The sequence below is a fragment of the Lagenorhynchus albirostris genome, chromosome 3 (genome assembly GCF_949774975.1).
Source record: "Lagenorhynchus albirostris chromosome 3, mLagAlb1.1, whole genome shotgun sequence".
Taxonomy (NCBI): domain Eukaryota; kingdom Metazoa; phylum Chordata; class Mammalia; order Artiodactyla; family Delphinidae; genus Lagenorhynchus; species Lagenorhynchus albirostris.
In genome coordinates this window covers 117,803,212-117,827,747 of record NC_083097.1, presented here as the reverse complement: position 1 = coordinate 117,827,747, position 24,536 = coordinate 117,803,212, and the positions used below count along the sequence as shown (strand labels likewise).

General features: G+C 43.7%; 2 protein-coding genes across 17 annotated transcripts in view; both read right to left on the bottom strand.

The window, feature by feature from the left end:
* LOC132517152 (protocadherin gamma-C4) overlaps positions 1-24,536 on the bottom strand; it is a 168,916-nt gene that overhangs the window by 68,529 nt on the left and 75,851 nt on the right. Inside the window, exons 1-2 of one of the 16 annotated variants that reach the window (XM_060143820.1) lie at positions 22,586-22,777; positions 20,207-21,565 (exon numbers count right to left, since the gene is read on the bottom strand). The exons of 11 other annotated variants lie outside the window; for them this stretch is intronic. In XM_060143820.1, the coding sequence (XP_059999803.1) occupies positions 20,207-21,565; positions 22,586-22,630 (1,404 nt within the window). In that variant the 5' untranslated portion in view covers positions 22,631-22,777. Of the gene's footprint in view, positions 1-5,674; positions 8,283-16,821; positions 19,547-20,206; positions 22,785-24,536 lie in introns of those variants that run through there. 4 more of the 16 variants (XM_060143816.1, XM_060143804.1, XM_060143803.1 and 1 more) reach the window with 4 other exon arrangements.
* LOC132517903 (protocadherin gamma-B1-like) lies at positions 10,885-13,744 on the bottom strand. Its single transcript, XM_060145939.1, is given in 6 exon segments — positions 10,885-10,896; positions 11,404-11,496; positions 11,498-12,786; positions 12,789-13,085; positions 13,088-13,178; positions 13,517-13,744. Coding segments are annotated over 6 exon segments (2,010 nt in total).

Genomic DNA, 24,536 nt, shown 5'->3' with positions numbered 1-24,536 from the left:
CCTAGGGGCATGTCTTCTTGAAGGCTGACCCTGTATACATTCTGGCTGAAATCGGAGGTTGAGGGGTTGTAGTTGGCGTCGACCACCAGGGTCGGGATCCGAGTGGCTCTGTTTCTGGTGCTTCTCTCCATCTAATGCTGTCAGGACTAAGTGATGCGACCTCTGCTTTTCCCAGTCTAGTGGCTTCTCCAACACAAGTTCAATCTATTTGTTTCCACTGTTGGTCTATTTTACTTGGAAGACAAATATACAGTTGCTGTTAGGGTGATAACTTTGTAAAGGAATTGCTTCCATCATCAGGACCTTTTGCAGGTACTATTGCAAACCTTGCTCCAGGCTGGATCAACTCATATATTTAACTCAATAGCACTCCTGCTGAACTGGGGAGTATTATCGTTTACATCTTGACTATCTATATTAACGTGAAAAACATTTAAAAGATTCTCAACTACCATTTATAAACGTATGATACGAAGTATAGTATGTCGGCATATCTGCTCCAGGTCCATCCTGTTACTCACAAATAAATCCCCACTTTCTTCACTTGGAGTGAGGTATTCTTTTTCCACATTAACTTGCAGCTTCTGAGCCCATTAAGTCCTGGACACCTAGCCCCAGATCTCTGGTAAGGTGTGATTAGGAAAGTCACCCCGTGGAAATATTATGGGATCTCCTTGTTTACCTCTGTTTCTACATGGGCTGATAGCACTGCTCTGCGTCCCTACTCTAGAACTGCAACCTGAAGAAATTAGAGGTCAAGGTTCTGAAGAATTGAGAGCAAAGAGAAAGATGTTTCTCACTGGAATTTGCAAGTTGAGAAGCAGTAGTGCAGTTTTATTCAGGCAATTAAATATTCTTTGAAGTTTATATTCTCAATGACTCCAGCATATGAAACCAAAGCAATGACTTCTTTTTATTTCTTCTAGACATTTAAGAGTATTTTTATTTTTATTTTTTTTTATTTTTTTATTTTTTAATTTTTTTTTATTTATTTTTTTTTTTTTTAGCTGTACGCGGGCCTCTCACTGTTGTGGCCTCTCCCGTTGTGGAGCACAGGCTCCGGATGTGCAGGCTCAGCGGCCATGGCTCACGGGCCCAGCCGCTCTGTGGCACGTGGGATCTTCCCGGACCGGGGCACGAACCCGTGTCCCTTGCATCGGCAGGCGGACTCTCAACCACTGCGCCACCAGGGAAGCCCTAAGAGTATTTTTAGATTGAGTCCCTCTTTTTATTTTTATTTTTTGGTGGGGGAAAAGGCTTTACTTTTTTCATATACCGTCTCAGGATGAACTATTGGTTGGATCTTCAGCTATAAATATATAGAAAGTTTCTAGCAGGTTTCACAACATAGAAATCTTATGGATTGTGGCACCTATTTTAAAAATTTGATAAATCTTCAGTTCCTTATCTTTAGATAGATAGATCAGAGAGTTGGCTCTTATTAGGAGTTTGAGGTAGTGGGAAAGCACACGTAAAATGGATTTGCACTATGATTTTTCCCCAAGAGATTACTTTCTAATCATTGAATTCAAGCCTTTTTTTGAGTATTTAGAAGGTATACAAACCACTGTGTGCAATTCTTCAGAGACTTAAAGATGAACTAAGAAATTATGCTTGTCCTCAATGATTATTAAACATAGTAGATCTTTTTATGGCTTCTCTCAGAGAAATTGTGGAGGTACTGATTTCTTTCTACATATAGATAAATTATTTTATCTCCTCTATGGTCCATCTGATGGCAATTTCATCACATTTTCCTGAACTAGAGCTCTTCCAATTTGCTATCCAGAAAACGTATCCTCTATCAAAGACTTTTTTCAATTATCTTTGCCATTGGCTATCTTTTCCTATCAGTGTTTTAAAAATGTGTCCTAAAGAGTGTGCTCTGTTATTGATAACTTTTCATTAGGTATGGTTTCCTAAAAATGACCTCCAAGTGTAACATTAGAGAATAAATCTGTCTCTTTCCTAATATATACAGTCATTAGTTTGATCAACATCCCGTCACAACTATGTGTTTGCTTAAAATTTTTTAAAATAGCTTTATTGAGGTATAATAGATATACAAAGCGTGGCACATATTTAATGTGAAGGCGTTTACTTTCTTGAACTTGATACCTCGCATAAGGAAAAAGCAGATTTTTCACCAGAACTAATCAATTCATGATCACAGCTATACTCTGTTACATATAACTGAGAAAACTGTAATACAATCCACTCGTTTATCATTAGTCTTCTAATGCAGCTTAAAATAATCTATGAGTTGAGTAGTCTCAACAAGTTGTACAGACTCAGCAAGGATCCTAGGCCATTGCTGCTTCAAGGAGGGTATCTCTTATAGAATGGAAGTGGGGAAAGAATGATGATAGATTACATTCCAATTTTAGGTGCTATAAAATAGAGGAACTACAACTTTTAAGTTATAGCTGAATACTTTAACTAGATTAAGTGAATGCATACCCACCTTCCATATAACACAAAGGAAGATAAGAAAAGTCCTTGACATAATTTCATTACTGAAACCAGAGGAAATAAAATCCAAGCCCATTGTCCAATTACTCTAAAAAAACCAATCAACAAATAACCTAATTATCAACAAATATCCTAAAGCTAAGATTGATATTTTGTGCAGCCATTAACTTAAATTCTCATGTGGCCAAAACCAAATAACTCCAGCTTTCAGATTTTGGTGATCCATTTTCCATTTAAATCATCCTAGCAATTCTATTGGAGTAAATTGTTCCTTAAATAATAAGTTACACAGGACGCTTGTTTAAGTTAAACTATCATTCAGAGAGAGAAAAATTAACATTCATAAAATTGTCTCATCAAAAACAATCTTCCCCCTATCTTTCATGACCCCAAACAGGGCCTTCTCAATCAAGAACGTGCCTAAGCACTTAAAATTTTTACAGTAGCTTTCATAAAATTGTTAGAACAGTTTTACTTCCACTCACAGGTCATCCCATTGTATTGTCTGGAGGAGCACACAAATCATTATTACTTTTCCCAACAGAATGTTAAGTGTACTGATATTGAAAGCAGGACTCCTTTTTCTATCAACAATGTTAAAAAAAAAAAGGAATGTTAATTAAGTACATATTATGAACCAGACGGTTTATATGTTATCACTAGGCTTCACCACAATCTTTCAAATTACATATTACAATCCCTATTTTGCTGAAGCTGAAAGCAATTGAATAACGTCAAAGGTCACACAGTTAGGAGTTACCTCGTTACATAGCTGCTGTTTCTCTGTCACACTACATCTTGGAATACTGATATTAGGTAATCCCCAGAGCACATACATTTGTTCATTCATTCACTCAGCAACTATTTAATGAAGCCAATTTAGCTCATACTGGAAGCATAATTGAGATCACTGATACCTGAGATACAGCCTAAGGGTCATCACTATTCATTGCCCTAGCTCTTAATGATTTGTCCCTAAATCAAGTTACATGAACAAAGTCAGCGTAATTGGACTATGCTAGTTTAGCTTCCCAAATAATTTCTATTGTGTGTCACGTCTTTCATTTTGAATCAACCACCACAAGAAAACTGGCCACGTGATAAACATTTTGATAGCTTTTACAAAACAACAGAAGTTACATTTCTCTCTGTTTTCCTTGGTATTATTTAGAAAGCTCTACTTATTAAATTCCATTTGGAACTTAATGTCAATATGAAGTTTGCCATTTTAGATATGCTCAAAAACTTCCTTCAAGGGGGAAAGGTAAGCTGGAATGAAGTGAGAGAGTGGCATGGACGTATATATACTACCAAAAGTAAAATAGATAGCTAGTGGGAAGCAGCCGCATAGCACAGGGAGATCAGCTCGGTGCTTTGTGACAACCTAGAGGGGTGGGATAGGGAGGGTGGGAGGGAGACGCAAGAGGGAGGAGATATGGGGATATATGTATATGTATAGCTGATTCACTTTATTATAAAGCAGAAACTAACAGACCATTGTAAAGTGATTATACTCCAATAAAGATGTGTTAAAAAAAAAACTTCCTTAAAAAAAAATAAGGCAAATAGATCCACTTTATATCTCCTTTTTTTTTTAATTTCCTATTTTTGTCTTGGCTGTCAAGAAGCATAAAGTGACATGTGAATTTCAGTAGCAGTAACTGCCTCATTTTAGGGCAACTTGATTATCTTTCATTCTCCAAATCGTTTTCAATCTCTTTTATAAGTCTTGGTTTTAATTACCTATTGTATTTTTGAAAACAGGCAACAAGTCAGGAGAAAATAATTAGGATGTTATGATTTCCTTCCCCTTTATAGAATTCACCAAAAGAGGGCTTCCCTGATGGCGCAGTGGTTGAGAATCTGCCTGCCAATGCAGGGGACACGGGTCTGGGAAGATTCCACATGCCGCGGAGCAACTAGGCCCGTGCACCACAACTACTGAGCCTGCGCGTCTGGAGCCTGTGCCCCGCAACAAGAGAGGCCGTGACAGTGAAAGGCCCGCGCACCGTGATGAAGAGTGGCCCCAGCTTGCTGCAACTAGAGAAAGCCCACGCACAGAAACGAAGACCCAACACAAACAAAACCATAATAATAAATAAATTAATTTTTTAAAAATCCTTAAAAAAAAAAAGAATTCACCAAAAGAAACCAGGCTTCTCACAGGTTACAGCAACGCTTTCCCAAGAATAATATATTTTAGCATTTGATTTCTGTTCAACATTCTACAATAACCGTAAGGTTCTCAGGAAACAGAATCTGTGCATTTTCGAGAAAATTGTCCGTGTGTGAGAATTATGGGAAATTTTAAATAAGAAGAGAGAATTACTACAAATTTACCACGATATCAAAAATGTGCTCAAAACACAATCTGTTAACTCTGAATATTCCACAGAGTCACCATAATATCGTCAGTGTGGATAATGGGCAAAAGAAATATCTAAACTGGAAACACATATAGACTTGTATTCCTGAACTCTGTAATGGGGATGAAAAATGAACAATCTCTTCAGTTTTTCCTCATGACAACACTTACACCGTGCATATTTCCGTGAGAACGTTTTAAATGCATAAGAAATAAACTCACGATATTTGGAATTTCATGAATGATGTGAAACCATGAAATAACTTAGGACACTGAGAAAGTATAATGTATGCATCCCTAATAACCAGAATTATTGCACTTGAAAAGAAACTAAATGCAATTTATGAATTTGTTAGGCAATTTCATGTGTAGTCAGAAGCCGCTCTATTTATAATAGTTTATTTAAAATATCATTTATATACTTTTGATTGAATTAGATTTATCCCCTCTAGAAGAATCTGTGTTCTTAAGAGATAAATTGGCATCAGACGTTCAACATAAACCTGCTGGACGGCCGATGGGAAATAAAAACAGCAATCAAAAGCAAGAAGAGCTGTACAGTTGGTAAATTAAATTAGAAAAATTATATAGAGTATTAAAAAGTACTGTATAAAATGGATATAAAATTTTATATATAACATACACAAATATTTTTTAAATTATTATAAATAGACGTGAGGAAAAGCCTGAAGGAAGTTGGTCCGGTTGTCAATGGTACCTGCAATGTTTATAAAAATTTCTTGCTGTCTGTTTTATAAATTCCGAATAAATACTAATTACCTGTAATAAGAGATAACTTGCTCAAAGCTCAGAGGAGAATGTTTGATATGCACTCACCTGAATTAATGCATGATTATCTTTAGAAAACACGGAATCGCCCGAGAGCAAGACAGGCTCGCTTTTCTCACAGCTCTCCTGGCTGATGAGCGTGTCCACGTAGTTGGGCTGTGGGAAGATCACGTGACTCCCCCGCGAGTCCGCTGTGAGCGAGACCTCGTGGGAATAGGTCTGCAGGAAAGCCCGCACCCCGTCCACACCCACAAAGTGAGAGGCGGGCACACCCGCTAACCCGCCTCCTGAAGCCTGGAGCAGGCGCGACGTGTGCCAGCGCCTCAGCCTGAGCGCCAGCAGCACAATGACAAATGCGAGGAAGACGCAGGAGACCGCGGCCACCGCCACCACCAGGTACAGCGTGAGGTCCGAATTGTCGGGGCTGACGGGAGACTCAAGGCTGCCTAGATCAGCCAGGACGTCGGGGATGCTGTCCGCTACTGCCACTGTGAGTGTGACCGTGGCCGAGAGAGGGGGCTGCCCGTGGTCCTGGACCGCCACCACCAGGCTCTGCTTGAGTGTGTCACTGTACAGCAGGGCCCGCGCTGTGCGCACCTCGCCCGTGTGCAGCCCCACCGCGAAGAGCCCTGGCTCGCTGGCCTTGAGGAGGCGGTAGGACAGCCAGGCGTTCTGGCCTGAGTCTCTGTCCACAGCCACCACCTTGGTCACCAGGTAGCCGGGCTCTGCGGAGCGGGGTGCCAGCTCCACGCCCATGGAGCCATCGGTGGGTACGGCGGGGAAGAGGATCTCTGGCGGGTTGTCGTTCTGGTCCATCACGAACAGGCTCAGCGACACGTTGCTGCTGAGTGGAGGGTCCCCGCTGTCATGTGCCATCACTTGTAGCTGCAAGTCTCGGAATTGCTCATAGTCGAAGGAACGCAACGCATACAGGACGCCAGTGTCTGAGTTTATGGAGACGTAGGAGGACAGGGGAGCTCCCTGGAGGCTGTCCTCCGCCAGGGAGTAAGTGACCTGGGCATTCTCTCCATAGTCGGGGTCATGGGCGGTCACAGAGACGATGGACGCTCCTCTGGGGTTGTTTTCTAGGATATATGCGGAGTAGGAGGCATGAGAGAAGGCGGGCGGATTGTCGTTGGTGTCTGCCACGTTCAGGGTGATGTGAGTTTCCGTGGACAGGGGCGGACTTCCTCGGTCAGTGGCAGTCACCGTGATGTTGTAGCTAGGAACCAGTTCTCGGTCTAGGAGTGTGTCTGTTACTAAACTATAATAATTTCCATAAGCCTTTTCTAATTTAAAGGGCAGATTCCCTTGGATGAAACAAATCACCTGTCCATTTTCCCCAGAGTCTTGATCGTTTACATTTAGAAGGGCAATTAACGTCCCTCTGGGAGAGTTTTCCAGAATGGAGCTGGAGAGAGAGGTGACTACTACTTCAGGGGCGTTATCATTCACGTCCAAAACTGTGATGAGGACTTTGGCTCGTGCAGAATATCCTGCGTTATCCATTGCTTGCACTTCCATCTCGTAGAATCCTGATTCCTCGTGGTTCAACTCCCCTATTGTTGAAATTGTTCCTAAATTACAATCTAGCTTGAAAAGTTGGGCCGCTTTGTTGTCCACATACCGGAAGGAATACATCACTTCCGCGTTGGCTCCTTCGTCAGGGTCGGTGGCGTTTACCAGAAGCAGCTCAGTGCCCACGGCCACATTCTCCGGAACGCTCACACGGTACTCCGACTGAGCAAACGCTGGTGCGTTGTCGTTCGCATCAAGGACCATCACACGGATGCGCGCGGTGCCAGTGCGGACTGGATAGCCCGCGTCGGAAGCCGTGAGAACCAGGTGGTGAACGGCCTTTTCCTCGCGGTCCAGGGCGCGCTCCAGCACCAATTCCGGATATTTATTACCATCCGCTCCGCTCTGCACGTCCAGGGAGAAGTGAGTATTACTACTGAGCTCATAGCTCTGGAGTGAATTCTTCCCTATATCCGGATCCCAAGCGTGGGGAAGGGGGAACCGCATCCCAGTGGCTGCATTTTCACTCATTTTTATTTCTAATTCACCTTCCTGGAAATACGGGGCATTATCATTAATGTCCCTCACTTCTACCACTACCCCGTATATTTTCACTTTATCCTCCATCAGAATCTCCAGATTTAGTTGACACTTGATGGCCCCCATACAGAGCTCCTCCCGGTCTATCCTGCCGGCAGTGACCAAGCTGCCGCTTCGCGGATTCAGAGCAAAAAGTTGTGTCCTACCTCTGGAGACGATGCGGACTCCGCGCTCCTCCAGTTCCCAGGGCTCCAACCCCAGATCCTTGGCGATGTTCCCCACCCTAGAGCCTTTCTCCAGCTCCTCAGGAACCGAATAGTGGATTTGGGTGCATCCAGTTTCCCACTGAACCCCCAGGAGAACTCCCAGCAGGACCAGCTTTTTGCAGTCCTGGTGCAGTCGCGCAGGAATCATTGTCACTTTCCTTGAGGATTATTTCCAGTTCTTCCCTTGATCACCGAAGTCCGGATCAGCGCATCCGTCCTTAAAATCCGACAGTTGGGGGACCCGAGCTCTTCCAATCAGTTTCCTCACAGTCCCGGAGATGGTTAGTTTCTATCCGTGCTTTGTGCTTCAACGCGAGTGCCCGGCTAGCAGGATCTCTCTCTGCTTTTCTCTCCCTGATTGGTGAACAGCGGCGCTCAGAGTCCTAACCAATTACTGCACAATCCTGAACTCCAGGAAAGGATTTTGGTTTTCAGACCTTAAATAGCTCCACCTACTGTTCTCCAAATAGGGATGGAAGTGGAGCCAACCAAAACTACAGTATCCATTTTACTTGGAATTTCAGTGAGTTTCTTTTTATTTCCCTAGAGTTTTCATACAGAGACACTTTCTTGAGATTATTTTCTGTACCCGTAGGTGTATTCTGATTTTTCCAATGAGCTTTTACATGAATTTGAAGTTTCTATACACAGTAAATTTAACTGTATATTTTAGTGCACCTGCTTTGATATCACCCCCACCACACATACACACCTATTATGGGAATCTCCTTAGGAGTTTCATGTTTTGAGAAATTATATAAGAGAATAAGTTAAAAATTCTCACCCAGCTAAAATCTGTGGCAAAAATTTTTGGTAGATCCTTAAATTTGCCTAAATGGAAGAACTACTTTAACATGTGGTTGACATTTAACATTTTAAAATCAAATTTTCACAATAATATGGAAACCTAAAAATAAGAAACTTGATTGTACACATTACCAGAATCACACCTCGAAGGAAATCAAGTGAAGAAGACACAGTAACATTTTTAGAACAAAATGGAAGCATTCCAACTAGCATTTGCTTGAAATAAGGGTAGTACTCTACTAATATATTTCAAAAGAATATTTAGTTATCTTTGATAAAGAAGGCAGGAATATACAGTGGAGAAAGGACAGCCTCTTCAATAAATGGTGCTGGGAAAAATGGACAGGTACATGTAAAAGTATGAGATTAGATCACTCCCTAACACCATACACAAAAATAAGCTCAAAATGGATTAAAGACCTAAATGTAAGGCCAGACACTATCAAACTCTTAGAGGAAAACATAGGCAGAACACTCTATGACATAAATCACAGCAAGATTCTTTTTGACCCACCTCCTAAAGAAATGGAAATAAAAACAAAAATAAACAAATGGGACCTAATGAAACTTCAAAGCTTTTACACAGCAAAGGAAACCATAAACAAGACCAAAAGACAACCCTCAGAATGGGAGAAAATATTTGCAAATGAAGCAACTGACAAAGGATTAATCTCCAAAATTTATAAGCAGCTCATGCAGCTTAATAACAAAAAAACAACCCAATCCAAAAATGGGCAGAAGACATAAATAGACATTTCTCCAAAGAAGATATACAGACTGCCAACGAACACATGAAAGAATGCTCAACATCATTAATCATTAGAGAAATGCAAATCAAAACTACAATGAGATATCATCTCACACCAGTCAGAATGGCCATCATCAAAAAATCTAGAAACAATAAATGCTGGACAGGGTGTGGAGAAAAGGGAACACTCTTGCACTGTTGGTGGGAATGTAAATTGATACAGCCACTGTGGAGAACAGTATGGAGGTTCCTTAAAAAACTACAAATAGAACTACCGTATGACCCAGCAATCCCACTACTGGGCATATACCCTGAGAAAACCATAATTCAAAAAGAGTCATGTACCAAAATGTTCATTGCAGCTCTATTTACAATAGCCTGGAGATGGAAACAACCTAAGTGTCCATCATCGGATGAATGGATAAAGAAGATGTGGCACATATATACAATGGAATATTACCAGCCATAAAAAGAAACGAAATTGAGCTATTTGTAATGAGGTGGATAGACCTAGAGTCTGTCATACAGAGTGAAGTAAGTGAGAAAGAGAAAGACAAATACCGTATGCTAACACATATATATGGAATTTAAGAAAAAAAATGTCATGAAGAACCTAGAGGTAAGACAGGAATAAAGACACAGACCTACTAGAGAATGGACTTGAGGATATGGGGAGGGGGAAGGGTAAGCTGTGACAAAGCAAGAGAGAGGCATGGACATATATACACTACCAAACATAAGGTAGATAGCTAGTGGGAAGCAGCCGCATAGCACAGGGAGATCAGCTCAGTGCTTTGTGACCACCTAGAGGGGTGGGATAGGAAGGGTGGGAGGGAGGGAGACGCAAGAGGGAAGAGATATGGGAACATATGTATATGTATAACTGATTTACTTTGTTATAAAGCATAAACTAACACACCATTGTAAAGCAATTATACTCCAATAAAGATGTAAAAAAATGAATAAATAAATAATTAAAAAAGAATATTTAGGATCAATACCCTGTAATAAGCCATGATGGAAAAGAATATGAAAAAGAATATACATATATATATATATATATATGGTATATGAATGACTTTGCTATACACCAGAAACTAACACAACATTGTAACTCAGCTATACTTCAATTTAAAAAAAGAGAGAGAGAGAGATTGTTTAGGAAAAATAGAACCCAAAGAATATTATAAGCTTATCTTTTTCTGGGAAACAAACCTAATTCCAGTTACTGAGATCACTGGTAATACACTGGAAGCCCATCAGAATACAGGAAAAAATCCTCACTATTGTGCTTTCATGTGTGTAAATATTTAGATTCTGAGGATAAACATGTTTGGCAGGTATACCATAAAATAATATCTTTAACACTGGGATGAAATCTACAGGTAGCTCTGAGAAAACGTAGGGCACAAAACTGATCTATTCAATGGCACTCAGAGAATCCCTAGCAAATTGTACCTAGAGTAAAGGAAAGCCTTAAGAAAAGCCTTACATGCCAAGATATTGATGTTCTGAATAAGAGAAACGCCCACAGGAAAAAAATATTATGCTTCCATTAAAATATTTGAATGGCAGCGGCATCATAATACCCACTTCTCACAGTAAGAGAGATTTTGTTTGTGGATAAAGAATAACTCATGAAATTGTCAAAATATTTAAAATACTTGAGGGTTAATAATGGAGTAACTGACCCACTGAGAAAGGGACAGAAGAGACTGAGAGAGGGCAAACAAAACTGAAGTGATAGTAGATATAATATGTTTAAGATTTTCTTTCCTAAATATTGGTTTAAAAGATAAACCAAACCCATATGCAGATGAAAGGCATTCATTGAAACTCACGTAAATGGAAGCAACAGAGCTAGAGTTTAACGTGTTATTCTCCTCAGTGACACTTACTACTAAAAGAGCTTCATTAGAAAGATCTTGCGGGGGCACCATTTCTGGGGTCATGGTGAGAAAACTGAACCTTGTTTTCTGAGAATCAGCAACGTAACAGACTGTAGGAATAAGGCAAGGTTCCCTTGTTGTAGTTCGGAGAAACCCCTGGACCAGTCTTAGAACAGAGATCAGGCTGAAAGCAGCACCAGGTGGCCAGGCTAGAGGAGCGTCGCAGGCGCAGAGCAATGGCCAGAATCACCACGAGGAGGAAGAGCACCGAGATCAAGGCCAAGGTCACCACCAGGTAAAACTGCAGCTCAGCTTGGGGGTCAGTGGGCTCAGAGTGGTCACTGAGGTCCGGCAGCGCCTCTTGCAGGCTGTCCGCGAAAACCAGGTGCAGCGTGGCGGTGGCCGAGAGGGGTGGCTGTCCCCCATCGCGCACAGCAACCAGCAGGCGCTGGCGGGCCGCGTCCCTGTCGCCCAGGGCCCGCGCCGTGCGCACCTCGCCCGTGCGCAGCCCCACGCTGAAGAGTCCGGGCTCGCTGGCCTGCAGCACGTGGTAGGACAGCCAGGCGTTGTGTCCAGAGTCGGCGTCCACCGCCACCACCTTGGTGACCAGGTAGCCGGGCTGCACCGTGTCGAAGAGCGCCGAGCCGTCGGGCCCCAGCGCCGGGTACAGCACCCTGGGCGCGTTGTCGTTGAGGTCGCCCACCAGCACGCGCAGGCTCACGTTGGCGCTGAGCGCGGGCGAGCCGTGGTCGCGGGCTTGCAGCGTCATCTCGAAGGCGCGCAGCTGCTCGTGGTCGAAGGCGCGCTGCGCGAACACCACGCCGCTCTCTGCGCTCACGGACACGTAGGACGACAGCGCGCGCGGCTCCAGGTCGCTGGCCACGATGGAATAGGAGACGTGGCCGTTGGGCCCCAGATCGGGATCGGAGGCGCTGACTTGCGCGATGGAGGCTCCGGGCAGGTTGTTCTCGGCCACGTGGATCACGTAGGAGGCCTGGTGGAAAACCGGAGTGCTGTCATTAACGTCGCTGATGTGTAGAGTGACACTTGCGCTGGAGGAGAGTAGCTGCTTGCCCCTGTCGGTGTCTGCGATGGTGACTGTGTACTCTGGGGTCTGCTCCCGGTCCAGGGCCCCATCTGCCACAAGCTTGCAGTAATTATTGGTGGAAGATTCAATTGTAAAAGGAGCTCTCTCTTTTATGAGACATGTGACCTCCCTGTTTTCTCCCGAATCTTTATCATGTGTTTCGGACAAAGCAATCACTGTTCCCGGTTCTGCAACCTTGGTTATGGAACTAGACACCGAAGTGAAAACCACCTCTGGGCCACTGTCATTCTCATCTAAAATTTTCAGTATAATTTTACACTCGGTGGCTATGCTTCCACCGTCCTGGCCTCTATGCTTATAGTATAACTGCTACTGCTTTCAAAGTCTATAGGGTCTTTGGATTTAATTTCTCCTCTTTGATGATCCAGCACAAACATATTTGCAATATCTCATAGTGTTTTGAAGGAGTAGGTGATCTCTGCACTGATGCCTTCATCCTGGTCAGTGGCCTTCACCTTTAGCACAAAGGTGCCTGGGGGCGAGTTCTCACGCAGGCTAACTTTGTACACATCCTGACTGAACACTGGGGGGTTATCGTTGGCATCAGTGACCTTGATCCTGATTTGAGTTTGCCAGTTCAGACCGGATCACCCCCGTCCACTGCTGTCAGGACCAGGAGGTGAGAGCTCTGTTGTCCCTGGTTCAAAGGCTTCTCCAACACTAATTCTGGGGAATTCTTGCCTTCAGTCTTACCCTCAACCATCAGAGAGAAATGCTCACTATAGCTGAGTTGGTAACTCTGCAGAGTTAAGCCCTATATCTGCATCTATAGTTGATTCCAGGCCAAACCGAGTTCCTGGAATTGCAAGTTCATTGATTTGTAAAACAATGCTATTTTGGGGAAAATGAGGTGGATTGTCATTTATATCTTCTATCATCACGTTTACGTGAGAAACATTTAGAGGATTCTCTGCTACAATTTCTAAAGGCACGACACACAGAGGGTTTTGGGGGGCAGGGTGACTCCCAATCTATTCTGTCACTCACAAGTACTTTCCCATTCTCCATGTTTACAGTAAAGTATTGTTTCTCTGCACTAACTCTGAGGTTGCGGGTCAGTAAATCCCGTACATGCAGCCCCAGGTCCTCAGCGAGATTCCACACCACAAAGCCTCTGTCCATTTCTTCTGGAATAGAATAGCGGATCTGTTCGGAGAGTGCCCCGCATAACAAAGGCATCAAGAAAGGGAAGATTACTTGCCACCGCTGGGTACCGCTCCTCTGCTTCCCCTTATTTCCCATCCTTCTGTGCATTGCTGCAGGCTCCAACGTTAAGAAAAGATGATTTATAAATTTCGTTTAAAATACCCACATCGACTACATAGAAAACTCAATGCTCCCAGTTTGAACACATCCCAATCTGTATTCTGGAATCAGATTTGCCAAGTAGAGAGCCTAAGTCCAGGCTACTCTCCTTTCCGACTTGCTTCTGTGACTACACAAGAAATCACTGGGGTAGATACTGGACGCTAGCTCTTGCAGCGCATTGGCCAACAGCGGCCCTTGGAGTCTATTTAGAAAACTGCAGTCAGAAGCCTTGTAAATAATGGGATTTGGTATTCCAACAGATATGTTGAACTGATGTATATAGGGAATGAGGCAGTTTAGGAGTTTTGGATAGGTCTGTTTTCCAGTGTTTACTACCAAAGAGGGTTCCTTAGAGACGGGATCCTATAGAAGAGCCGTTAAACTAGTAATGAGAAAAGTCTGTCATTTTCTCATTAGAGGCAAGGCACATATTGGAAGAACAAGGCAAAGTCTCCTCTCCAGATTTAGAACAAAGACCACGTGGAAAAAGAGCCCCACCATGTGGTATGAGGAAATTTTGACAGCCATGAAATGACACCCAGTATTATCTTCAATCTGATATGTGTATGATTTTCCTCCTCCTTTCATCAGAGGAAACTGGAGGAGAGATCAAAGCTGTATAGGTTTTACTCAGGATAAGGATAGCCAATACCATAAAGTCTTCTTGTTACTTATAAAAGAGATTTATGAAAAGGATTATGAAGTGTTTTACACTTTCATCATAAAGAGAATATAAAAGCATATCCTAGTAGGTTACTATAGGAATTTAATAACATGAAATGGGAGGGTTTTATTTTTATCCTTTTATTTAACGGTACCAAACATTGCCTCTCAACAGAACTTTATCACTACCGCTAATCAAAACAACCTTCTTAATCTCAAGTGTCAAAACCAACATTTCCTTTTTATTCTCTAAGATCTTGGTTGCCAACTCCTAACAAGTTCAGACTATGTTAAAAAAAAATATGAAACAACCTCCCTCTTCCAGCAAACACCTCATATTCTTTTTATTCATCTAATTTCAGTTCAAGTAAAAGGCCTTAAATCTTTTTTCTCAGTCTGGAATCCCATAAGCATAAATTCTATCCCTAGATGCTCAAAACACTAACATTTTTCTTGATTTCAAGACAAATTTAGGCATGTGTTGCAGGACTTCCCTTTCCTACAGTTGAAATTCTTTTTGTCCAAACATTAGATACTCAATTTTTAGTTAACTATAGTAAGGTCAATTCTGAAATGAGAAGGGATATCTTGAAAGGGAACATGAACATGCAAGTAATTTGCACCAAATATCTAGAAGTGGTGTGAGAGTGCTGAGCTGAATTGACTGTGGAGATGATTCCTGAGATCAATACCCCAGATAAGTTTCCTTTCCCCCCTTGACTTTCCTAAACATTGCTGCAGATAACACATTATTAGGTAACTATCAGGGCTTCAATAACAAGTTGGTTCTGAATATAAGAATCGAGTATACTTATATTTAAAAAATGAGTTTACATGAAACTAACACAACATTGTAAATCAACTATACTTCAATTTTTAAAATGAGTTTACACACAGATTTAGAGAATAGACTTGTGGTTGCAAAGGGGAAGAAGGGGTGGAGGAGGAAAGGATTGGTATTTTGGGATTAGCAGATGCAAACTATTATATGGATGGATAGATAGACAACAAGGCCCTGCCGTATAGCACAGGGAACTATATTCAACATCCTGTGATAAACCATAACGGGGAAAAATATGAAAAAGAATATATATATATGTATAACAGAATCACTTTTCTGTGCAGCAGAAATTAATACAACATGGTAAGTCAACTACAATAGAATTTTAAAAAATGAGTTTACAAAGGAAATGACAAAAGGAATCCAAGACTCCTAAGCATAGTGAAAACAAACAAAAGTATCCAGAGGAATACCAGCTCAATCAGTCTCACGGGTTCTAAGTATCCGCTCCACCTCTTATATTCACAAACTGTTCCCATACAAACAAATCTGAAAAATGGAAGCATGTCTAGCAGATTTGAAAATAACTTTTTGAGAAGGACTGGATCAAAATTAAAAGCTATTTCTGTAGGAGAATTTACTACATTTAAAAAAAAAAACACCCGGCAACGGGAGAGGCTACAGCAGTGAGAGGCCCATGTTCCTCAAAAAAAAAAAACAAAAAAAAAACCTTCAACAATACACAGACACTAAAGTACAAGTAAAAGAATAAAAGGAAAGAACACCAGTTCTACAATTCAACTATTTCTTCAGAACAATCTAATGACTTCACTGTAGAAGTAGAAAAGATGTCTAGAACTTAAGACGAAAAAGTATGCTCTATATTTCCTCTCCCAAGAGACCCTCATATCTAAAAGGCAGTCAGTAGGTCTTGTTTTGGTGGGGTAAATAAATGAGACTAAATTGAAATAATCAACAGGATCTAAATGTATTACCAGCCACCAAAAATCAAAACAGAATTGTTTTGTGCTCAGAGAGAAGCATACGTGTGTAAAAGTGTATATGTGTGAATGTGTGTGTATATGTATTATAGATAAGAGCTAGAGTAAGTATGCTATTGAATCAACAGGCTCAAATATGAACATTAGACATAAAACAAATAATGGTAGAATATAATTATAGATCAATGGAGACAATATGAAGTCAAATTGATGTTTACGAATCATTAATTTGAATAATAACCAGTTTACATTGATAGTCAGATACTGGTGATAGAAAAATATTACTAAAATTCAACTTACAACAAAGCAAGCCATGATAACTGAACTGGACCTTTGAATTAAAACAAAGAAACAAACAAAAGAAGCTGACAGGACCAAAAAAAAAGCCTTTCACAAAACCTTTCTGAAAATTGATGAAAGGTAAATTACAGAAACTCACGTTTTGCTTTAAATATGTAAGAACATATGCCCCACCCCAAACAGATTTTATAACAGGCTCGGAAAAAAGTAACTTAGAAGACCTGTGCAGAGATATCAACAATTGGGAGGCAGGAAATAAATCTCACCTGATTACTGGTAGGATCACATTTGCCTAAACCGGTAGCTGAATCTTCAGCTATCAAAAGAGGCTCGCTTTTCTCACAGCTCTCCTGGCTGAGGAGCGTGTCCGCGTAGTTGGGCTGCGGGAAGATCACGTGACTCCCCCGCGAGTCCGCTGTGAGCCAGGCCTCGTGGGAATAGGCCTGCAGGAAAGCCCGCACCCCGTCCACGCCCACAAACTGAGAGGCGGGCACACCCGCTAACCCGCCTCCTGAAGCCTGGAGCAGGCGCGAGGTGTGCCAGCGCCTCAGCCTGAGCGCCAGCAGCACAATGACAAAGGCGAGGAAGACGCAGGACACCGCGGCCACCGCCACCACCAGGTACAGCGTGAGGTCCGAATTGTCGGGGCTGACGGGAGACTCAAGGCTGCCTAGATCAGCCAGGACGTCGGGGATGCTGTCCGCTACTGCCACTGTGAGTGTGACCGTGGCCGAGAGAGGGGGCTGCCCGTGGTCCTGGACCGCCACCACCAGGCTCTGCTTGAGCGCGTCTCTGTCCAGCAGGGCCCGCGCTGTGCGCACCTCGCCCGTGTGCAGCCCCACCGCGAAGAGCCCTGGCTCGCTGGCCTTGAGGAGGCGGTAGGACAGCCAGGCGTTCTGGCCCGAGTCTCTGTCCACAGCCACCACCTTGGTCACCAGGTAGCCGGGCTCTGCGGAGCGGGGTGCCAGCTCTACACCCGTGGAGCCGTCGGTGGGGAGGGCGGGGTACAGAATTTCCGGCACGTTGTCGTTCTGGTCCAGCACGAATATGCTCAGTGACACGTTGCTGCTGAGCGGTGGGTTCCCACTGTCATGTGCTGTCACCCACAACTGCAGTTCATGGACTTGCTCATAGTCGAAAGAACGCAGCGCATACAGAATGCCGGTGTCTGAGTTTATGGAGATGTAGGAGGATAGAGGTGCTCCCTGGAGGGTATCCTCTGCCAGAGAATAAGTGACCCGGGCATTCTCTTTGCTGTCCCTGTCGAGTGCAGTCACCGAGAAGAAGGAGGCCCCTCTAGGATTGTTTTCAGGAATGTAGGCAGAGTAAGAGGAGTGAGCAAAAGTGGGCGGGTTATCGTTGTCATCTGCTACATTCAGTGAAATATGAGTTTCTGTAGACAAGGGTGGACTTCCCCGATCTGTGGCTGTCAACGTTATATTATAGCTCTGTACCTGCTCCCTGTCCAGTGCTCTGTTGGTTATCAACTTGTAATAATTTCCGTAAGTCTTTTCTAATTTAAAAGGCATATTGTTAGGAATGAAACAGGAGACTTGACCATTTTCTCCGGAGTCTTGATCTTGCACATTTAGAAGAGCAATCACAGTACCTGGAGGAGAGTTTTCCAGCACTGAATTCGTAGAAGATGTGATAGTTATTTCTGGAGCATTATCATTCACATCCACAACTGTGACCAACATCTTAGCAGTGGTGGAGAGACCTCCACCATCTTGGCCTTGAATTTCCATCTCATAGAATCTGTGTTTCTCAAAATCCAGAGAACCTTGTATTAAGACTTCTCCAGATTGAGAATCCAACTGGAATATCTCAGAAGCTTTGCTTTCCATATTCAGGAATGAATATACCACTTCCCCATTGATTCCCTCATCTGGATCAGTTGCGTTTACCATAAGCACCCGAGTTCCGGAGCTGAGGTTCTCAGGAACACTCACTCCATATACAGACTGTGTAAACTTTGGGATATGGTCATTTACATCGAGAACCACCACGCGGATGGAAACAGTGCCCTGGCGGATGGGATCTCCTCCATCTAAGGCTGTGAGGAGGAGGTGGTGAGCAGCCTCTTTTTCCCGGTCCAGGCTCCCCTCCAGCACTAGCTCAGGATTCTTGGCCCCATCCGTTGTGCCTCGCACTTGCAAAGAAAAGTAATTATTAGGGTTGAGCTGGTAGCGCTGGAGGGAGTTCATTCCCACATCTGGATCCCTAGCATTAGGAAGAGGAAATCGCGATCCCGGAGTTGCATGCTCACTGACTTTTATCTCTACTTCCTCCTCCCGGAAGCTGGGGGCGTTATCATTAATATCCATTATTTCCACCTCCACTCCGTAAATCTTAAGGGTATCTTCCACAAGTATCTCCAGGTTTAAAAAACAGGAGGAAACCGCCTCACAGAGCTCCTCCCGGTCTATCCTATCAGCAGTGATCAAGCTGCCACTTCGCGGATTCAAAGCGAAAAGCTGAGTCTTTCCTCTGGAGACGATGCGGACTCCGCGCTCCGCCAGCTCCCTGGGCTCCAGCCCCAGGTCCTTGGAAATATTGCCCACGAAGAAGCCTTTGTCTGTCTCTTCCAGCACCGAGTATCGGATCTGCCCAGCCCCAGACTCCCGCAGCGTCCCCAGGAAAATATACAGTAGGACCAGCCCGCTGCGGTCCAGGAGCAGTTGCCGATTCGCCATGGCAGTGGCTGAGCCTATATTCCGCGGTTTCTTGAGCTGTTTGGTTCTGAATCAGCTTATGCATCTACACAGTCACTCGCCAAGTACATCCAAAATATATTAGAGAGCGAAGAGAAGTACTTTTAAGTTTCCAGCATCACGATCTGTGAGTATCCACTTCACTCTGCTTTGTGTTGTAGAGGTAGGGGAGGGAGGGACTCTAGCTCGCAGCCTCCCGTTTCCCTAATTGGTGAACAGCGGCGCCTAGAGCCCAATCTTATTATTGCAACGAGAAAGAAAAACTCAACTAATGTTGCTGTTCCTGAAGTTATCACACTTACCTCTTTGAGAATCACAAGTATTTGTAAAGCTTAAAATTGCAGACAATAAAGTATTATGTAATGGGATGTTAAAGGTTTACCAAGAGCACTTATGAAAAGAGTGATTATTTAAAAGGCTTGCTAATTTAAAAAAATTCAAACACTACTGGAACTGAAAACTTGCAGGTTAGATTTGGTTCCTCCTGATTTTTACTGACTGAAGGGAACAGCATTTGTGGTTGTGTAACTAGCACGGTTCCAACAAAATCAACAGTTAGGATTATGACTATAATTCTTACCAATGTTTATTGAGTAAAATAAAGATAAAATGTTTGAGAAAATTTGGATGGCATTAGGGTTGTCATTTAAAATCCCACAATATAAATATATAACTGTATTCCATATCCTTAATTAAAAGGTGTTCTATTTCATGAAAAACTGACCTGAGAGTGCTCTATATATTTTACCTTAAAATGCACTTGAGTGGTAGAGGGAATGCAGCATTGTAAACTTTAGTCTTAATAGTAATACCCATAGGTTTGAATTAGATTTTAGGAACTTCATCAAGAGAGGGAATCTAGAAACTCGAAATAACAGTGCTATATTAGAATATATTGGCATATTGGAATATAAAAAGCATTATTTTAAATACTTACCTGTTTAAAAGTGTTCTTATCTGCTTCAACACTAAGAGTTAAAACACTAGCCAATAGCACTGAAGAGCTATCTTTGTTGAGAATATCTTGTGTGGCAGGACAATGTTCAACAGATGTGAGAAAATTAAATTCCGGATTAGTTTGATTCCCAGGCACACATAAATTATCGGCATAGGGCAATGTTCCATCACTGTAGTTGGGAGGAATCTCAGGACCAGACTTGGAGCAGAGAACAGATCCAAAGCAGCCTCCACCAGCGCTGGGGCTGGAAGAGCATCGAAGGCGCAGGGCAATGGCTAGAATCACCACGAGGAGGAAGAGCACCGAGATCAAGGCCAAGGCCACCACCAGGTAAAATTGCAGCTCAGCTTGGGGGTCAGTGGGCTCAGAGTGGTCACTGAGGTCCGGCAGCGCCTCTTGCAGGCTGTCCGCGAAAACCAGGTGCAGCGTGGCGGTGGCCGAGAGGGGCGGCTGTCCCCCGTCGCGCACAGCAACCAGCAGGCGCTGGCGGGCCGCGTCCCTGTCGCCCAGGGCCCGCGCAGTGCGCACCTCGCCCGTGCGCAGCCCCACGCTGAAGAGTCCGGGCTCGCTGGCCTGCAGCACGTGGTAGGACAGCCAGGCGTTGTGTCCAGAGTCGGCGTCCACCGCCACCACCTTGGTGACCAGGTAGCCGGGCTGCGCGGCGCGCGGCACCGTGTCGAAAAGCGCCGAGCCGTCGGGCCCCAGCGCCGGGTACAGCACCCTGGGCGCGTTGTCGTTGAGGTCGCCCACCAGCACGCGCAGGCTCACGTTGGCGCTGAGCGCGGGCGAGCCGTGGTCGCGGGCCTGCAGCGTCAGCTCGAAGGCGCGCAGCTGCTCGTGGTCGAAGGCGCGCTGCGCGAACACCACGCCGCTCTGTGCGTTCACGGACACGTAGGATGACAGCGCGCGCGGCTCCAGATCGCTGGCCAGGATGGAATAGGAGATGTGGCCGTTGGGCCCCAGGTCGGGGTCGGAGGCGCTGACTTGCGCTATGGAGGTTCCAGGCAGGTTGTTCTCGGCCAAATGCACTACGTAGGAGGCCTGGTGGAAAACAGGAGCGTTGTCGTTGACGTCGGTGATGCGTAGGGTAATGGTAGCGCTGGAGGAGAGCGGGGGCTTGCCCCTGTCAGTGGCTGTGATAGTGACGTTGTATTCCGGAGTCTGTTCCCTGTCCAGGGCCCCATCTGTTACTAACTTGTAGTAATTATTAGAAGAAGAATGAATTTTAAATGGAATGTCTCTACTTAAAATACATGTGACTTCTCCATTTTCCTTGGAATCCTGGTCCCGTGTTTTGAAGAGACCTACAACCATTCCTGGCCGGGAATCCTCCAAAATCTGATCAGAGAGAGAAGTGATAATTATTTCTGGGCTGTTGTCATTTTCATCTAAAACTTCTATAATTACTTTACACTGTGTAGAGAGGGATCCTCGGTCCTTTGCTTCTACATCCATGGCATATCTTTTCACATCTTCATAATCCAGGGGTTGATGAGTTATAATGTTTCCTGTAGCTGAATCCAGAGAGAACACGTGCCGGGCTGTATCAGCCACACCAAGGAATGAGTAGGTGATCTCTGCATTGACGCCTTCATCTTGATCAGTAGCGCTCACCCTCAGCACGAAGGTACCTGGGGGCACATCTTCCCGAAGGCTGACCTTGTACACATCTTGGCTGAACACAGGGGGATTATCGTTGGCATCCACCACCAGGATTCGGATCTGAACGGTGCCGCTTCGCGGCGGATCCCCGCTGTCTAAGGCTGTCAGCACCAAGTGGTGAGCGCTCTGCATTTCTCGGTCCAGGGTCTTCTTCAATACCAATTCTGGATATTTGCCACCCTCAGGATTGTCTTTCACCGCTAACGAGAAATACTCATTAGGACTTAGTTGGTATTTGCTCAGTGAATTCATATTAATATCAGGATCTTTTGCAGACTCAAGAATTGTTCCCGTCCCTAGACTGACAGATTCACTGATTTCTAAGTTTATTTCATCCTTATGGAATTGAGGAGCATGGTCATTAATATCCTCAACAACCACAATGATATGAAAAATATTTAAAGGATTTTCCACCACGGCCTCCAACTGCAATTCACATCTTCTTCTCTCTTTACATATCTGCTCACGGTCTATTCGGTCCTTCACAAGTAAGTCCCCACTCTCCGCGTCTACGTTGAAAAGCAGCTTCTCCGCGCTAACTCGCAGCTTTCGAGCCGACACATCCAGGACACTGAGCCCTAGATCCTTAGCGAGATTCCCTACCACAGAGCCCTTGGCCAGCTCCTCGGGAATGGAGTAGCGGATCTGCTCGCAGAGCGCGGGGTAGAACAAAGGCAGCAGGAAGGGAAACAGTACCTGCCGCCGGCCGGCCGGACGTCTCTGCGTGCAGCTCCCTCCCATTGCGCGCTCTAGTTCTCGCTGGGTCCCAGGATTTATAGTTGGAGAAAGTGTACACTGGCGCACTGGTAACGCATTTGGCCCAGGACAGGCGGAGCCCCCAGGCTTGGGGCTGGAAATCCGTTTGTGCTGGGGAGAGTCTGCGCGGCCAGGAGCCCCAGCGTGTAAGCGGGTTTCCTTCTCTCTGTGTTGGTGGCTGCTCTGGAAATCCCTGGCTACAGGCTGAGGAATCCCGGGCGTCTACTAGGCTTGCCCTGCACTGGCCGACAGCGGCGCCCAGAGGCTCCGTGTGGAACGGCAGCTTAGTTTTTCTCTGCTCTATTTAAGGAAGTCTTTTTCTTTAAACGCAGGATGACCGCCGCTAAAATAGTTGAATCTTATTCCTCGGTGACTCCGTTTTCATCATGAAACATTTTTTTCACATGGTCAAAACTATTATATATTTTATATGTTAAAATTTTACATATATTTTGAATAGGTAGAAATATTTCTTTCAAAATCTAAAAGGCACAAAGGAATGTAGAGTGAAAAGTAGGTCTCCTATTCCATTGCCTACTGCTATCCAGTTCTTCCATCCAGAGGCAATCACTGTTGCTGCTTTTAAGACTAATCATCCACAAAAGAAAGTACTAAAGATAAGCAAAAAACTTTTTTTTTTGGTCTTCAATCCAGGCTTATATTTGGCTAGAAAAGTATTAATCCATCCCCCCATATTTAGGAAACAGAATACAAACACTGTCATATTCATTACAATCATCTAAGGTGTCCTATATTGCTTTTAAATCATTATATTTTAACATATTTGCTTCCAATAGTTACCATACCAAAAGAGCAGTTTTTTTTAACCTGTGTTTTTCAAAATAATAGAATTATTTGAAATAGATGCATACTAATTTTGACTCTCATGGTCAGAAATTTTAAATGACAGTTTCAATAATTTAAAAGTTAAAAAATAAAAGTTAATAACTATGACTCTAAAGATAATAACTATGCTCTCCTTCCACAGACATATCCTTGAACAAAAGTTGAATGACATGAAAAAATTCATGGTCTCATAAATATTTTGAAACACATTAGGACATGATTTGACTTTATGCTACCATATTAGTTTAGAAGAATATTAGTAATAAATTATAAGAGATCAAACCAAATACATCACTAACTTCACTTAACTAAATGGGCTCATCAGTAACTCCACTGACCATCTGTTTATAATTCTATGTACTTCTCTGCTTGTATTCCGATCTCATACAGAAATGACATCTCTTTCTTGACCTTAAGTTTATTTTGACTTTAAATTTCAGAGTTTGCAGAGTTTCAGGTGGACATTTCTTTCTCTATATAAAGAGTCACTGAAATGCTTTTGGCACACATGTTTGCCCCTGTACTTGGGAACATGTACCACTCTATCTCCCCAAATTATATATATATATTTTTTTTTTCATCCTTAGAAACTGGAAAATTTAACAAAAAGTACAGAGAGAACAGAACCCCAAATTTGTTTCTACAGGCTCTCTGGAATCCCTATTGAGCAAGGAAAGTAAAATTCAAATGGTATGTCTTCTGGGACTTCCCTGGTGGTGCAGTGGTTAAGAATCTGCCTGCCAATGCAGAGAACACGGTTCAATCCCTGGTCCGGGAAGATCCCACATGCCACGGAGCAACTAAGCCCAGTGCACCACAACTACTGAGCCTGTGCTCTAGAGCCAGTGAGCCACACTACTGAGCCCGAGCGCCACAACTACTGAAGCCTGGGCGCCTAGAGCCTGTGCTCTGCAACAAGAGAAGCCACCGCAATGAGAAGCCCGCGCACCACAACGAAGAGTAGCCCGCGCTCGCCACAACTAGAGAAAAGCCTGCGCAAAGCAACGAAGACCCAACTTAGCCAAAATAAATAAATAAATGGTAT